At 49.4% G+C, this 17199-nt stretch overlaps 1 protein-coding gene across 2 annotated transcripts in view; it reads left to right on the top strand.

Moving 5' to 3' along the window:
• LOC137533986 (nuclear distribution protein nudE-like 1-B) overlaps nt 1-17199 on the top strand; it is a 115421-nt gene that overhangs the window by 69743 nt on the left and 28479 nt on the right. For both annotated transcript variants that reach the window (XM_068255313.1, XM_068255312.1), the window contains exon 4: nt 11917-11967. In XM_068255313.1, the coding sequence (XP_068111414.1) occupies nt 11922-11967 (46 nt within the window). In that variant the 5' untranslated portion in view covers nt 11917-11921. The remainder of the gene's footprint in view (nt 1-11916; nt 11968-17199) is intronic.

Here is a 17199-nt window from a genome sequence, read left to right as displayed (position 1 = left end):
TCCAGTGAAGGGGTTACTATGCTATCCCGGTGGTAGAGAGGGGAGAGAGCATCCTAAATAGTGTTGTCCGGATCATGAACGATTCGGATCTTTGATCCGAATCTATTTTATGAGTCGATCATCCGAATCATCAAAATGAGTGATTCGGATCGCAAAAGGGGCGGGGCCAGGAGCGACACGCCCCCTCCCAGCGGGTAGCAGCGGGGTCCTGGAAGCAGAGCAGAGATGGATCGCTCTGTTGGAGGGGACTCAGGGGAGCCAGCCTTGCAGGGACAGGTAGAGGGGACATGGGTGCCACTGCCAGATGTGTGTAGAGCACACATACTGGCTATAACGTGCTGCTCATTATAGGCTGGCTGTTCCGTAGTGCTGCACAGTGAACACATTGGAAGCTTTTGGCTCAGCACAGCTCAGTAACTTTGCAGACAGTGTGATTGAAAGGCAATATAATCCTCCTGCACTCGGCACTAAACAGCTGCACTTATCTTTGGGGAATGCTTTCTTTCAATGTGCGACCTTTTCTTTCAAAGTGTACAGATGAACATATAGGTGAAATATATGTAAAGCATATGACTTCAGCATGTGGGTATTACGTGCAAACATTTCTGCTCTCTGCTCGTCCCTCCTCCCTTCTCTGTCCACTCCCTGCCCTCTGTCCATCTTCTCCCCTTCTCTGTGTGTCCACCCCCCTCCCCTTCTCCTGTCCACAGACCTGTCCTGCTGTTCATTTCACCCCCGAATGCTTCCGGTAGTAAAATGATCCGAGATTCGGATCAAAGATCCGATTCGAATCATCCGGATCATTGAAAAGATCCGAACTTCCCATCTCTAATCCTAAACTTGCAGGGAGATGTCGCCCTGCGGCCTCCGTCCAGCCGCTGCAGGCTTGCATCAGCTCAGCAAACTCTCTCCTGTGTTCCTGTCTCAGGACGGGCTGCAGTGTGTCTGTGGCAACGTGTGCAGCTCCCCATCCGTCCTTAGCAATTTCCCACCCCAGGCGCCACCGTCCTATGTTGGCTTCCTAGAAATCCAGCCCTGACCCTGTGCATGCCAGTCACTCACATCACATCCTCATGTTTCACACACTTGTCGTTCACTTCTCTCTGGCTGCTTGCAGGAGATTGTCTATGTGGGGGCGGGGCCAAGACGGAGGGGAAAAAGAAACTGGCGACATCATTGGCCAAGGCAGGGGGGGGGGAACAAAGGCTGAGGCTAAGCTGCGCTGATTGGTTTAGCAGAGCTGAGGGGCGGGACTCTTGTCTGCAGGCTCAGCAGGAATTTATACTGAAATCCCGGACACAAAAAAGTAACACTATTTATAGAAAGTTTGTTAATTGACATGGTTGGCAATGTGTTGTGGGCGGGGTTTGGTGCTTACATCATCATCTAGCTCAGCCTGCAGCTATCCTTATGGGCTGAGGCTGAGTCTGTCACACGAAACCCCATCGCCCCCTGGCCAATCACTGGCAGGGGGCGTGGATTTGATGTGAAAAGGTGGGAGGTTTGAGTAGTACTTCTGTAGTGTGCATGGGGATCAGCTGATATAGTCTGGCGTGTAGTGCTCACAGCCTGCCTGTCATCCTATGAGTCCTCCAACAGCAGCAGCCAGCCTCGTGCCTCCTCCTCCAGCAGAAGCCAGCCTCATGCCTCCTCCTCCAGCAGCAGAAGCCGGCCTCATGGCTCCTGCAGCAGAAGCCGGCCTCATGGCTCCTGCAGCAGAAGCCGGCCTCATGGCTCCTGCAGCAGAAGCCGGCCTCATGGCTCCTGCAGCAGAAGCCGGCCTCATGGCTCCTGCAGCAGAAGCCGGCCTCATGGCTCCTGCAGCAGAAGCCGGCCTCATGGCTCCTGCAGCAGAAGCCGGCCTCATGGCTCCTGCAGCAGAAGCCGGCCTCATGGCTCCTGCAGCAGAAGCCGGCCTCATGGCTCCTGCAGCAGAAGCCGGCCTCATGGCTCCTGCAGCAGCAGAAGCCGGCCTCATGCCCCCTGCAGCAGCAGCAGCAGAAGCCGGCCTCATGCCTCCTGCAGCAGCAGCAGCAGAAGCCGGCCTCATGCCCCCTGCAGCAGCAGCAGCAGAAGCCGGCCTCATGCCTCCTGCAGCAGCAGCAGCAGAAGCCGGCCTCATGCCTCCTGCAGCAGCAGCAGCAGAAGCCGGCCTCATGCCTCCTGCAGCAGCAGCAGCAGAAGCCGGCCTCATGCCTCCTGCAGCAGCAGCAGCAGAAGCCGGCCTCATGCCTCCTGCAGCAGCAGAAGCCGGCCTCATGCCTCCTGCAGCAGCAGAAGCCGGCCTCATGCCTCCTGCAGCAGCAGCAGCAGAAGCCGGCCTCATGCCTCCTGCAGCAGCAGCAGCAGAAGCCGGCCTCATGCCTCCTGCAGCAGCAGCAGCAGAAGCCGGCCTCATGCCTCCTGCAGCAGCAGCAGAAGCCGGCCTCATGCCTCCTGCAGCAGCAGCAGAAGCCGGCCTCATGCCTCCTGCAGCAGCAGCAGAAGCCGGCCTCATGCCTCCTGCAGCAGCAGCAGAAGCCGGCCTCATGCCTCCTGCAGCAGCAGCAGAAGCCGGCCTCATGCCTCCTGCAGCAGCAGCAGAAGCCGGCCTCATGCCTCCTCCAGCAGCAGCTGAAGCCGGCCTCATGCCTCCTCCAGCAGCAGCTGAAGCCGGCCTCATGCCTCCTCCAGCAGCAGCTGAAGCCGGCCTCATGCCTCCTCCAGCAGCAGCTGAAGCCGGCCTCATGCCTCCTCCAGCAGCAGCTGAAGCCGGCCTCATGCCTCCTCCAGCAGCAGCTGAAGCCGGCCTCATGCCTCCTCCTCCACTATGTACAGCTGCAGAAGCCGGCCTCGTGCCGCAGTTGTCCTCACGGTAAGTAGCTGAGCTCACCCACTTGCTTTTAAAGGGAAACTCAACTGAGAGGGATATGAATGTTTCCTTTTAAACAATACCAGTTGCCTGGCAGTCCTACTGATCTCTTTGACTGCAGTAGTGGCTTAATCACACCAGAAACAAGCAAGCAGCTAATCCAGTCTGACTTCAGTCAGAACACCTGATCTGCATGGTTGTTGAGGGGCTGTGGCTAACAGTATTGGATACACAGGATCGTCAGGAGAGTTGGGCAACTGGTATTATTTTAAAAGAAAAAATCTATATCCTTCTCAGTTTAGGTTCCCTTTAAACAATACCAGTTTCTTGGCTATCCTGCTTATCATCTGCCTGTAATCTTTTTAGCTATTGACCCTGAACAAGCATGTAGCATATCAGGTGCTTCTGACATTGTCACTTCTGACAAGATTATCTGATGTTTGTTTCTGGTGTGATTCAGTCACTACTGCAACCAAATCAGCTGTATAGCAAAACAAATGATATTGTTTAAGGGAAATTACGTTTTGCAGCCCCCATATCTCTTGTTGCAGCCTACAGGCCCCCTGGAGGAAGTACTCAGGTAAGCATAAATGCTTGTAGTTCTTTGGTTTCCTTTAGGCCTCTTTCAGACAGCAGAGGCACTAACAGGTGCCCAGCTGGTGCCGTAGAGCAGCTGACAGGCAGTGAATGAAACGCCTGTCTGAAAGAGGCCTCAAGGAGCTGCAGGCCCAGTCTGTAACAGCCAGCCATCCTGCAGCACAGCAGGTCACCCAGCATAGCATCCCCAGGTCAGCTGGTCACTCGGCTGGCACAATACAGTCAGCATCACCAGGCTGTTAAAGGGAACCAGAGACGGGGGGGGGGAGGAGCTTTTATACATACCTGGGGCTTCCTCCCGCCCCATACGCACGGATCGCTCCCACGCCGCTGTCCTCTGCTGCCTGGATCCGCCGGTACCGGGTACCATCATTGCTGCCAGTCGGCCAATTGTCCGCATCACACGGGGCTCCCTCCATATACGTACGCATGAGGCTGCTTACTGCGCAGCCTCATGCGTACCGGTATGGAGGGAGCCCCTGTGATGTGGACAATTGGCCGCGTCCGCCAAAAGTGATGGGACCCGGTACCGCCGATACAGGAAGCGGAGAATGGTGGCGTGGGAGCGATCCAGGCTTATGGGGCTAGAAGAAGCCCCAGGGATGTATAAAAGCCTGTTCTATTTTTTTTTTAACAACATTCCTCTCTGGTTCCCTTTAAGCAATTCAGCTCAGTACCACCAGCTCGTTATGCCAGCAGAGCATCCCCACCAGCCAACCCAGCTCACATGACTGCCAGGCCAGGCCAGCACCCTGGCCAACACAGGAACTCTGCCTGTTATTGTAAAATTCTGGCCGTTTATGGTATTTGTGTGGGAACACAACTGCTGCTCTTTTGTGGTAACCTGCTGCAGAGGGGCTCCTGATCTCCCAGGTCCCTAACAACTCCCCTGGTCAATGAAATGGTAACCATTCCCTGATGTCAATTTTATTCTAATTGTATGCAATGTTTGCTGCTTAGGATTGGAACAATAAAATCTAGCCAGTTTGTTGTAGAGCCCCTGACTAGGGATCATCAATGATAAGCAAATCATTCCCAGCTGGTGCAGGATTATGCAAGTTTTACACACAAATGTATGACGCTTGAAAATGGCCCATCACCTTGGCAGAATTAATTTGTCCCATTTCCAAGCTGCATATATTTGCATGATTCTGCATTAACTTGGTAGTATTTGCATCTCATTGCCCATCCCTACTACTGCATTGTGGGAGTTCCTGCCCCCTGCACACTGGTAGGTGGGCTCCTTAGCTCAGCCTGTAAGCTGTTTTCTGACCACAGACCATCAGCCTGGTGTGAAGTGCATTCCGGAAGGCTTGGGTGTAAGTTCTTGGTATTTTTTTGGAGGGGGTAGGTTATCAAGTATACATGGTGGATAACCACAGGTCAGTATTAGAGGTGTGTGTGTAGATATGTGATCCGCTTTCTATTGGTTGTAGATGTTCCAGGCTTGCATAGGGATGAGCAGGCAACATTCTGTAATTTGATTTTGTAAGGTGTGTGGGGTTGTTTGTGGTGGTGTTTATTTATTTTTATTTATTTATTTTTTTCCTCCTCTTGTATTGAAGTCTATGGGGTGGGGCTGATTGTTGTGATTGCAATACATTTACTCATTTGACCCCAACTTTGGTCTGTATATCAAATCAAGGGTAACCCAGGGAGCATGTTGAAACTTTTATTTTTTGTGTTTGTAATGGCCACTCTGTAATGCACCATGTGACATGCAGTGTGTTGTGGTATAATAATGTGTGGCAGCATAGCCCATGGCGCAAAATGCATGCTGTGACAGTGAAGCATACTTTTCATTGACTGTATGTGACGCAGCGTGGGGGTCCTGTGTGGCACTGCTTTTCTGTTTGCTGTAGGAATGGGAACACAATATCAGATGTGAACTAGCATGAAAGACTTTTACATGAAAGGTGTACATAATTAAAGAGAACATGAAGTAAGGATTATTAAGAAAAATAAATATAAAAAAATATATATATACATTGTGTTTTTTTTTTTTTTTTGTTAATACCAGTTGCTTGGCAGAGCTGCTAATTAGGAGTGGTCATTCAGATGCAAATTATTTTGAGTTGGTGCAGTTTGTTTTTTGTTTTACCCCTTGTAATATCTATATTTGTTATTAAACCTTTAATGACTGCTGCCTGTAGGGATGAGTCGTTATTGCTAAGGCAATAGTTTTGAGGCCCAGTGCTGTACAGATGCATTGCTTTGCCATTACCTAGTGATGCATCTGTACAGCACTGGGGCCCCTGACCTGTTGCCCTAGCAATAGCATCTGATCACTACTGACATGCAGGCTGGGGGTAATGGTTTCCAGCATGCCCAGCTAATAGTGAAATAAGGTATCATTGTAATCAGGTAAGGGCCAAACTGTGGCATTTGTCATGTGGAAACTGAAAAAGTGTTTTCTCTCCCAAATTATACCATTATTGGTCACCTTTTTAAAGACTTGCTAGCCAATGTTCCCATTTTGAGGTTTTTTTTCTTTTTTGTCTCCTAGTTACACCCCATCCAATTGGGGTAGGAATGTTTCCAGTGCAAAATTTGACATGTATTTTGGTTTGGTTGGGGGAAAGCCAGGGTAAGTATAGATTTGCTCTATTTGTTAGTCTCTGGTACAATTTAAGGAAAGGGGCACACTTGTCTTTCAGTTTTTCCTGTGTGGTTTTTCTGCATGTCATGTGTGTTTTTTTTTATGCAGGATTTTTTTTCTCCCTCTCACAGCCACTAATGTAATTGTTAAAAAAAAAGTTCAGAATCATACTGCAGGGTTTTTTTTTTTGGTTTTTTTTCGCTACTTGTGAAAAATGCTTTGTGTACTATCCATTGATTACCAAGTTCCTCAGAAGTCTTTCAGAAAACGCACATGAAACCAGTTGTGTCCCCTGCCTCAAGGCTACTCACACTAAGGCATTGTGACAGATACGTTTTACACTGAAGCATACTTTTAACTGCACCAAATGTCACACTGCATGTAATGTGCAATGGAGCTTCCCCTCCATTAATATTATGTTTTAACAGGATACACAAGGTGAGTCTTAAAGGGCAGCTGAAGTAAGAAGGATATGGAGGCCAATACCAGTTGCTTGGTAGCCCTGCTGATCTATATGGCTGCAGTGGTGTCTGAATAACACCTGGTGCACACCAGAGCGGTTCTGAAGCGTTTTTACAACTCTTGCAGGGGGAAACCGCTTGGCTAATGAAAGTGAGCTGGTGCACACCAGAGAGGTTTGGTTTTTGGACACAACACAACACAACACAACACAACACAACACAACACAACACAACACAACACAACACAACACAACACAACACAACACAACACAACACAACACAACACAACACAACACAACACAACACAACACAACACAACACAACACAACACAACACAACACAACACAACACAACACAACACAACACAACACAACACAACACAACACAACACAACACAACACAACACAACACAACACAACACAACACAACACAACACAACACGTTTGGGGTTCTAGCTAAGACAATTAACAGCATGGCCTGGAGGCCCCTTGCAGGACCCGTCCCGCGGTCCGCTGCGTCGGGGCCCCAGGCCTCCGGCCTGGAGGCCCCTTGCAGGACCCGTCCCGCGGTCCGCTGCGTCGGGGCCCCAGGCCTCCGGCCTGGAGGCCCCTTGCAGGACCCGTCCCGCGGTCCGCTGCGTCGGGGCCCCAGGCCTCCGGCCTGGAGGCCCCTTGCAGGACCCGTCCCGCGGTCCGCTGCGTCGGGGCCCCAGGCCTCCGGCCTGGAGGCCCCTTGCAGGACCCGTCCCGCGGTCCGCTGCGTCGGGGCCCCAGGCCTCCGGCCTGGAGGCCCCTTGCAGGACCCGTCCCGCGGTCCGCTGCGTCGGGGCCCCAGGCCTCCGGCCTGGAGGCCCCTTGCAGGACCCGTCCCGCGGTCCGCTGCGTCGGGGCCCCAGGCCTCCGGCCTGGAGGCCCCTTGCAGGACCCGTCCCGCGGTCCGCTGCGTCGGGGCCCCAGGCCTCCGGCCTGGAGGCCCCTTGCAGGACCCGTCCCGCGGTCCGCTGCGTCGGGGCCCCAGGCCTCCGCATTTTGAGTTGGTTTTTAAGCATTCTAAAAGAATGTGAACACCTGCAGTTTGCTTTCTGAACTCTTGGAGTGCTGTAGAGTAGAGAGGCAGTCCATAAAAAAGGCTATTTTGTGCTGTGTGTCTCTTTAAACGAAACCTTTGCTTCCCAGTCTCCACTGCATGTCACCATTGGTTCTCACCTCTCAATCTCTCAGTTCTACAAATCGCCTCTAACCATGCTCCAGCGGGCCAAAGTCCGTCACATTGTTGACAGTTAGTACGGCACGGTCATATTAGCAAATTAGTATTAATTACAGCCTGACTCACTGAAACGCATGGCAGCAGCGGCCAGCTCTGTAAGGGCTAGTTCACTATGGGACTGGGAGCAGAAATCGTGAATCAATTTTTGTGGTTCATTTTTACTGTAATGTGAGTCCCATTCAATAGAATGATAATCACCGCTCCCCTGTGTTTTGATGCCTATGAGAGACCTATCAGAGACCATCAAAAGAAAGGCCTATTCGTGTGAAAAAATGGATGTAAGATTCATTTGTGTGCTAAGTTGTATGGCCCTGTAGTGAGCTGTTAAAGCTGCAGAGTGCAGAATTGTGAAAAATTGCCTGGTCACGAGGGGGGTTAAAGCCTGTGGTCCTCAACTGGTTAAAGCATTTGCAACAGCTGTTGTTGTTGTTGTTGTTGATAATAATAATTATAATAATAATATTATTATTATTATTTAGTATTTATATAGCGCCGACATATTGCGCAGCGCTGTACAGTCTATAACTATATATGTATATGTGTGTATATGTATTTTGGAATGTGGGAGGAAACCGGAGTGCCCGGAGGAAACCCACACAGACATGGAGAGAACATACAAACTCTTTGCAGATAGTGCCCTGGCTGGGATTCGAACCAGGGACCCAGCGCTGCAAGGCGAGAGAGCTAACCACTACGCCACTGTGCTACCCCCACTACGCCACCGTGTAATCTACTCAACAGGTGAAAACAGTGGCTCTCTGCAGTTGGTTTGTGGACAGTCATGGCTAAGACAAAGGAGCTCAGTGAGGACCTGCGGCTGCACATTGTGGCTGTTCACAAGAGCTACAAGGCCATTTCTAAATGTTTTCAAGTTCCAGTGGCTACAGTGCAAAGTATTATTAAAACATACAAGATGTTCCAGAAAATCTCAGAGGATGTGGTCGGAAGCCAAAAGTGACGCCTGTGGTGACCAGGAGGATAGAATGGTGATAAACAATCCAAGGATCACCACCAAGGCCATCCTGGTCAATCTGGGCTCTGCTGGTGGCAATGTCTCAAGGCAGACAATCCAAAGGACACTGCACACTGCTGGCTTCCACAGATGCAGACCAAGGAGGATGCTACTTCTCCTCCAGATAAGGCACAGAAAAGCTTGCTTGGCCTTTGCAAATGCTCATCTGGACAAAGATGAAGACTTCTGGTCTTCTGTGTTATGGTCAGATGAAACAAAAAATTCAGTCGTTCAGTCACAATTTGGTTCTTTCATTTAGCATCAAAAAGGAGAAGCCTTCAACACAAAGACCATCCCCACTGTTAAGCAAACATGGTGGTTGGAACCTAATGCTTTGGGGGTGTTGTTTAGCCAATGGATCAGGGAACCTAATCACAGTAAACAGCACCATAAAAAGAGAAATGCATGAGAATTCTCAACGACCATATCAGGCAGTCTGCAGAGAAACTTGGCCTTGGGCATTTCAGTCCATGACAATGACCCAAAACACACAGCAAAAGTGGTGAAGAAATGATTAACAGATAACATTCATGTTTTGGAGTGGCCCAGGCAGAGTCCTGACTTGAATCCAATTGAGAATCTGTGTAGGGAGCTAAAGATCAGAATGATTGCAAGACCCTCCAACCTGAAAGATTTGGAGCTTATTGCTAAAGATGATCAATGGGCAAACATACCTGTGGAGACATGCAAAAGGCTGGTCTGCACTTATAGAAAATGTTTGCTGTAATAGTCAATGAAGGCTTTTCTATTGATTATTGAGAAGGGTATGAATAATTTTGGACTGGACAAATGTAAAGCTGAGATGTTTTTTCCCACAACAAAGCTTCTAGTACATCGCCATCTTATCTTTTTGGAGACACCTATGTCCTTTCCTGTCAAAAAATTACTTGCTGGTTGAATGAAAGTAACTTTAAGTCAAAATTTGTCAGGGGTATGAATAATTATGGACAGCACTGTATGTATCCATGTTTATCCCATCATGTCACCTCCATTCAGGGACTATACCACTTTACTAACCAATACACTTAGTAGCATGAAAGAGTCCTAAGGATTTAAATCTGCTTCCTTCTGAGAAAAGTGTGTAAGAATACTTACAGCCAATAAATTTCCCACATTGAACACAAGTGTCTTCTAAGCAGTGACTTACACAGCAAACATTTGCCACATTCAGTACATGAATGGTGCTTTTTACCAGTGTGAAATCTGTGTGAAGCTGGGATTTCAGAAAAAAAACCTCTTACCACACCCAGCACATGAATATGGCTTCTTGCCAGTGTGGGATCTCTTATGAACATGTAGAGCTGATTTTGAAACAAAGCATTTCCCACACTCAGCACATGGATAGGGCTTCTCAGCAGTGTGTGATCTGAGTGTGGGAAATGCTGTTTCAAAATCAGCTTTTGTTGTTCATAAGAGATTCCTCCCCCCTGCCATACACACACACTCACACTCACACTCTGTTTAGAAGCTCTATTCGTGTGTGTGTGTGTGTGTGTCAATTAATGTAGTGTGTGTGTATGTGGTTTAATGTTTTGCACAGAAATCGCACACTAGTGGGAAGCCCTATCCATGTGCTCTTATATTTGGCAAGGTCTTATTTCTGTGCAAAACATTTCCCACACTCGGCACATGGATAGGACGTCTCACCAGTGTGTGATCTGAGTGTGTGACAAGGTCTGATTTTGGGGCAAAACATTTCCCATACTCACAACATGAATAGGGCTTTTTACCAGTGAGAGATTTCTTATGCATGAGAAAATTTGATTTACTCCCACAACATTTCCCACATTCATACATGAGACCTCCCACTTGTGAGAAGCCCTATCCATGTGCTGAGAAGAACTGATTTCTGTACAAAACCATTTCCCCCACTCAGCAGATGAATAAGTGATTCTCACTAGTGTGAGGTCTCAGGCCTGACAAGAAGTGATATATAAACAAAACATTTCCCACACTCAGCACATGAATGTGGTTTCTCACCAGTATGAGTTATCTCTTGTTTGACAAGGTTTTCTTTATCATTAAAATATTTCCCACACTCTGAACATTTCCACAAAGAGTTAAAATTCAATAAAACTGCAACCACGGAAAAGTGCTTTAATTAACATAAATTACTTGCCTTTCCTAACTTCCATTAGACTCGAGTATCCTCGGAAATGGTCCAGGCCATATCCTCTTGATATTTGACGAACAGAGCGCCACACATCTCAATCCCATTCTCTGCTCTGGACTAAGTATAGCAAGCCCCAGAGCAATGACATTCTGAATGCTGCTGCAGAATGTCATTTTTCTGACTTTTAAGGACATCAATGTGAAAAAAATGAGCTAAACAATTTAATCTATCCTTTCTCTCTCCCCCCCCCCCCCCCCCCCAAAAAAAAATCTCTTCTGCTCTCAGAAGCCATTTTCTGCCAGGAAAGTGGTTTATGGCTGTAATTCCTTAACAGTGAGGGTTACGCTATAGTCCGACCCGGTCCCAAGCCAGACAGAAACTGTCACTTGCATACCTGATTAACTCTTTCAGACAGAGAAAGTAAAAAAGGAACATAGCCCAGTTATTTGTGTGCTTGGTACTGTACATACACATGTCTATCTCATCATGTCACCTCGGGTGTCCTTTAAAAAAACACATTTTATTCCTGCGATGGTGCTGTGCTCATACAGAGGTCATTTAGCTGTAACTAGCAACATAATGGAGGCTCAGGAAAGCCTAGTTCTGCGTGTTTAGGTGGGAGCCGTGAGCGCCTCTAGTGCAGAATCATCACTATGGCGGCAGACAGCGCTGAGCGAGAGGAAGATGGCAGTCCGGAGATTGTATCGAGTGGTAACATCTTGGGATCTATTACGGAGCACAAAGAGGCACGAGACCTGATTGTGAACCTGCAGATGTCCTGTATGAGCAGAGAGGTGTGCGCACAGAGGTTTATAGGTGAGAGAACCACTAGATCCATATGTGTGTGACTGCGGGACATAGTGAGTCCTGCTGATCCAGAATCTGGGGGTAGAGGTGGAGGGGGGATTGCTGGGGTAATACATTGAACTCTGTGCTTTGGGATTAGGCAGGGGTAGGAGAAGAGAAGCCTGTATGTCCCTTGTCTGAGTCTCACCATCTTCTCTTCTTTCTTTATAGTTATTATGGACAATTCTCAGGAGCAGCCCCACCTTCTGGATCCACATCTAGGTACGTTATTTTCATAACAATAGACAATGGTGAGAAATGTTGCTGCTGTTAATAACCGTGTGGAGCCAGTCGACACTTCACTTTGTAAACAGATCCCTTTGTGAACCTGTCGGAGGCCGCTATATCAGGATCTTGGCTTCAAAGTGATAGGTTCAGATCAGGTTCATGGTCTCCGATCAGGGTCAGGGCTCCAGTCAATGGCTCAGATCAGTCATGCTGTTGAGTCGTGGGTTCAGATCAGGGTCATGGCTACCGAGTCGTGGGTTCAGATCAGGGTCATGGCTACCGAGTCGTGGGTTCAGATCAGGGTCATGGCTACCGAGTCGTGGGTTCAGATCATGGTCATGGCTACCGAGTCGTGGGTTCAGATCATGGTCATGGCTACCGAGTCGTGGGTTCAGATCAGGGTCATGGCTACCGAGTCGTGGGTTCAGATCAGGGTCATGGCTACCGAGTCGTGGGTACAGATCAGGGTCATGGCTATACCGAGTCGTGGGTTCAGATCAGGGTCATGGCTACCGAGTTATGGGTTCAGATCATAACAGCGTTTAAATTTTGAATCTATTTCTGACTCTGACGCCTATTATAATTTGCGTGTAATCAAAAGTAAACCAATTCAGGTATAAAGTTTTTATTATTACTATTTAGTATGTATGTAGCTCCAACACCTTGCGCAGAACTGTACATTGTCTTGTCACTTAAAGACTCTGAAGCGAGTCTAAATCCGTGTTTTTAACTGATGTTTGTTAAGCACTATAGCTAGTGCTTAAACGCTGCATCCCTGTGGCAAAACAAGGGGTTTATACCCCCAATCCCCTTGTCTAATTGCGAGGAGCACTTCCTGCGTGAGGCAGAGCTTAGGGCTGTAGCTTCACACGTCAATCCCCACTGATTGCCGCCTCTCCCGCCCCTCTCAATCTTCCTTCACTGAGAGGGACTGAGGGGAGGTGGAGATCCGCGGGCTGATAGACGTGAATGGAGGCAGAGCTGCAGCTCAAAGCTCTGCCTCCAGGAGCAGCAAAATCCACAACCACGAAAGTTGTGGATTTTGCCCTGTGATTTGGGGGGTATAAACCCCTCGTTTTGCCGTGGGGATGCAGCCTTTTAGCACTAGCTATAGTGCTTAACATAAATAGCAGTTTAAAAACGTGAATTTAGACTCTCTTCAGAGTCTCTTTAAAGAGGAACGTTAACCAAGGAATGAACTCCATTCCAGTCAGTAGCTGATACCCCCTTTCCTATGAGAAATCTTTGCCTTTTCTCTAATACATCATCAGGGGAGTCTGTATGGCTGATATTGTGGTGAAACCCCTCCCACAGTGTAATGTCAGGGCCATGGTCCTGACCGTTTGCTCTCTGAGAACCTCCTTCGCGGAAGGTTCGGTTCGCGGAAAAGTTTGCGAACCGCAATAGACTTCAATGGAGATGCGAACTTTGAAAAATAGAAAACATTATGCTGGCCACAAAAGTGATGGAAAAGATGTTTCAAGGGGTCTAACACCTGGAGGGGGGCATGGCGGAGTGGGATACATGCCAAAAGTCCCGGGGAAAAATCTGGATTTGACGCAAAGCAGCGTTTTAAGGGCTTAAATCACATTGGGCTCGATTCACAAAGTGGTGATAACCCAGTTAAAGACTTTAGGCGTGATAACCATTTTAACTCAGTTTAGGCATAAGTTTAGATCGCGCGCAAAGTCCCGCAAGCAAAGCAGCGCCATTAAACTCTATGCAAAGTGCACAAGACTTTGCTAGCGCAAAACTTTCGATCAGCTGTGCACTGCGGTGCTAACCCAGTTGGTGCTTAAACTTATCACGCCTAAAAACTTATCACACCTAAACTTATCATGCCTAAACGTATCATGCCTAAACAGAGTTTAGGTGTGATAAAGGGCTTTTCACCAGCGTGCTAACTGTTAGCACCGCTTTGTGAATCAGGCCCATTGAATGCTAAATTGCAGGCCTAAAGTGCATTCAAACATCTTGCATTGGTATACATCAATCAGGGAGATTAATTAGAGTTCTGCTTCACACTGACACACCAAACTCACTGGGTAACGCACCGCAAACAGCTGTTTGCGTAGTGACGGCCGTGCTAGACTGGTGCGCACCGTGGCCAGAGTGTAGGCAGTGGCGTTACAAAAATGAACCACCGACTATTAAGGCAAACGACGAACGAGCCAAATCGCTACAAAAGAAAGTTCTGTCTCGGCGGATTTTAACCAACGACGATCGTTTGCAAAAGTAGTACATCGTTGGAAACGGTCGTTCGTACTAGGCTTGACATGCGCATTTCACTATTTCTCTGTGAAACTACTCATTTTTATGCGCAGGCGCAATAGTTGCTTTACGTGATGTAACGTTCGTTCTAACGATCAGATCGTTACACACATTTTAAAACTAACTTTACTTAGGTCGTTCTTTCATCAATTAAAAGTTCGTTCGTCGTTCTCAACGAACGATCGTTGTCGCATGTGTGTACGTAGCATTAGTCTTCTGTCGTGCAGTAGCCCTCCGTGATCCATTCCTCATTCATTTTGATAAAGGTAAGGTACTGAACACTGTTGTGATTTAGGCGACTGCTCTTCTCAGTGACTATGCCGCCAGCTGCACAGAAGGTCCTTTCTGACAGGACGCTTGCGGCAGGGCAAGAGAGAAGTTGTATGGCAAATTGGGACAGCTCTGGCCACAGGTCAAGCCTACGCAACCAGTATTCCAAGGGTTCATCGTCGCTTTTCGCAGTGTCTACATCCACACTCAAGGCCAGGTAGTCGGCTACCTGCCGATCCAGGCGTTGGTGGAGGGTGGATCCGGAAGGACTATGGCGAGGAGTTGGACTAAAGAATGTCCGCATGTCCGACATCACCCTGAGATCACTGGAGCGTCCTGTCCTTGCCTGCATGGACTTGGGAGGAGGAGGGTTACTGCCAGTGGTACCTTGATTGCGTTGTGCAGCCACATCACCCTTAAATGCATTGTATAGCATCATCAACAGTTTGTTCTGCAAGTGCTGCATCCTTTCCGCCTTCTGTTGAGTTGGTAACAGGTCCGCCACTTTGTGCCTGTACCGAGGGTCTAGTAGCGTGGCCACCCAGTACAGGTCATTCGCCTTGAGTTTTTTGATACGGGGGTCCCTCAACAGGCTGGACAACCATGAAAGAGGACATCAGCTGGATGCAAACGTACTCTCCATCTCCTCTTGCTCTTCCTAAGTGACGGGACGCAACTCCTCTTCCTTCCCCCAGCCACGAACAATACCACGGGAACGTGGAGCAGCAGAAGCCCCCTGTGACGGCTGCCGCGGTTGTTCTTCTTCCGCCGCCTCTTCCTCCTCACCAGAAACGCCTTCTTCATCAACATCAGAGTCTGACTCCTCTCCTTCCCCACATGACTCCTCCTCTTCCTCCTCCTCCTCCTCCCCCCCCTCTGTGCTGCCTCAGGTGTTGTGGAAACATCGGGTTCGGATGTAAATCGCTCCCACGACTCCTGCTGCCGTAACTGTTCTCGTTCACGCTCCTCCACAGCTGTATCCACCACTCTACGCACGGCACGCTCCAGGAAGTAGGCGTAGGGGATCAAGTCGCTGATGGTGCCCTCAGCGCGACTCACCTTTTTGGTCACCTCCTCAAAGGGCTCCATGACCCTGCATGCATTTCGCATCAGTGTCCAGTTGTTGGGCCACAACATCCCCATCCTCCCAGATTGTGTCCTTGCACTGTAATGATACAGGTACTGGGTGACGGCTTTCTCCTGGTCTAGCAAGCGAGAGAACATCAGCAGGGTGGAATTCCAGCAAGTCGGGCTATCGCAAATTGTGCGTCTCACCGGCAAGTTGTTTCTACGCTGAATGTCCGCAAAGCGTGCCATGGCCTTGTAAGAGCGCCTGAAATGCCCACACAACTTCCTGGCCTGCTTCAGGACATCCTCTAAGCTTGGGTACTTGGACACAAATCTTTGCACGACCAGATTCAGCACATGTGCCATGCAGGGTATGTGTGTCAGCTTTTCCAAATTCAAAGCAGAAATGAGATTGATGCCGTTGTCACACACCACGTTGCCGATCTCAAGCTTGTGCGGGGTCAGCCATTGCTCCACCTGTTTAAGAGCAGCCAGGAGAGCTGCTCCAGTGTGACTCTCCGCTTTCAGGCAAGACGTCTAACACTGCGTGACACCGTCGTACCTGGCATGCAGCATAGGCCCTGGGGTGCTGGGGCTGTGTAGCTGGAGAGGAGATCGCGGCACCAGCCGAGGAGGAGGATGACGACAGTGAAGAGGTGGAGAGGAGGTGGCTGGAGGCCTGCCTGCAAGCCATGGAGGTGTGACAAGTCGGTCCGCTGCACAGCCACGTACTCCCTGCTTGCTGCTATCGGTCACCAGGTTGACCCAATGGGCTGTGTATGTAATGTAGTGGCCCTGCCCCGTGCTTGGCAAACCAGGCATCCGTGGTCAGGTGGACCCTTGACCCAACGCTCTTCGCAATAGATGACACCACTTGCCTCTCAACGGCACGGTACAGTTTGGGTATGGCCTTTTGTGAAAAATGCGGCCTGGTATCTTCCACTGCGGTGTACCAATGGCCACAAACTTACGGAAAGCCTCTGACTCCACCAGCTTGTATGGTAATAGCTGGCGAGCTAATAGTTCTGCCACGCCAGCTGTCGGACACCGGGCAAGAGGGTGACTGGCAGACATTTGCTTCTTACGCTCAAATACTTCCTTCACGGACAGCTGGGTACTGCTGTGGACAGAGGAGAAGGAACCACTGAAAGGAAGAGGTGGTGTGGAGGAGGGTGGCTGTGAAGGTGCAAGGGAGAAAGCGGATGAAGACGATGCACCTGAAGTAGGAAGAGAAGGAGGGTGGCTTGTCTTTTGTGTGCTGCTTTACCACAGGTGTTCTTGCCATAGCTGTTTGTGCCTTCTCTCCAGGTGCCTTCGTAAGGCACTTGTCCCTACGTGAGAGTCGGCCTTTCCACGGCTCAATTTTTGCTGGCAGAGACAACAGATGGCTTTGCTCCGATCTGAGGCACACATGTAAAAAATTTCCAAACCGCTGAGCCCCCCTGGGGTGATGGCACTACGGTGGCATCAGCAGCTGACGTTGAGGGGCATGCTGGCTGGCTGGCGCTACATGGCACCGGACACTGCCCCCAGCTGTTTCTGAGGACGAGCTCCCTCTGCTTCTATCATGGATTCGTCTCCTCCTACTCCTCTCTGACTCCCCCTCTGAACTGTCCC

This window comes from Hyperolius riggenbachi, chromosome 10, assembly GCF_040937935.1.
Source record: "Hyperolius riggenbachi isolate aHypRig1 chromosome 10, aHypRig1.pri, whole genome shotgun sequence".
NCBI lineage: Eukaryota > Metazoa > Chordata > Amphibia > Anura > Hyperoliidae > Hyperolius > Hyperolius riggenbachi.
The sequence above is the reverse complement of the archived record's forward strand: the minus strand, read 5'-3'. Positions and strand labels throughout refer to the sequence as shown.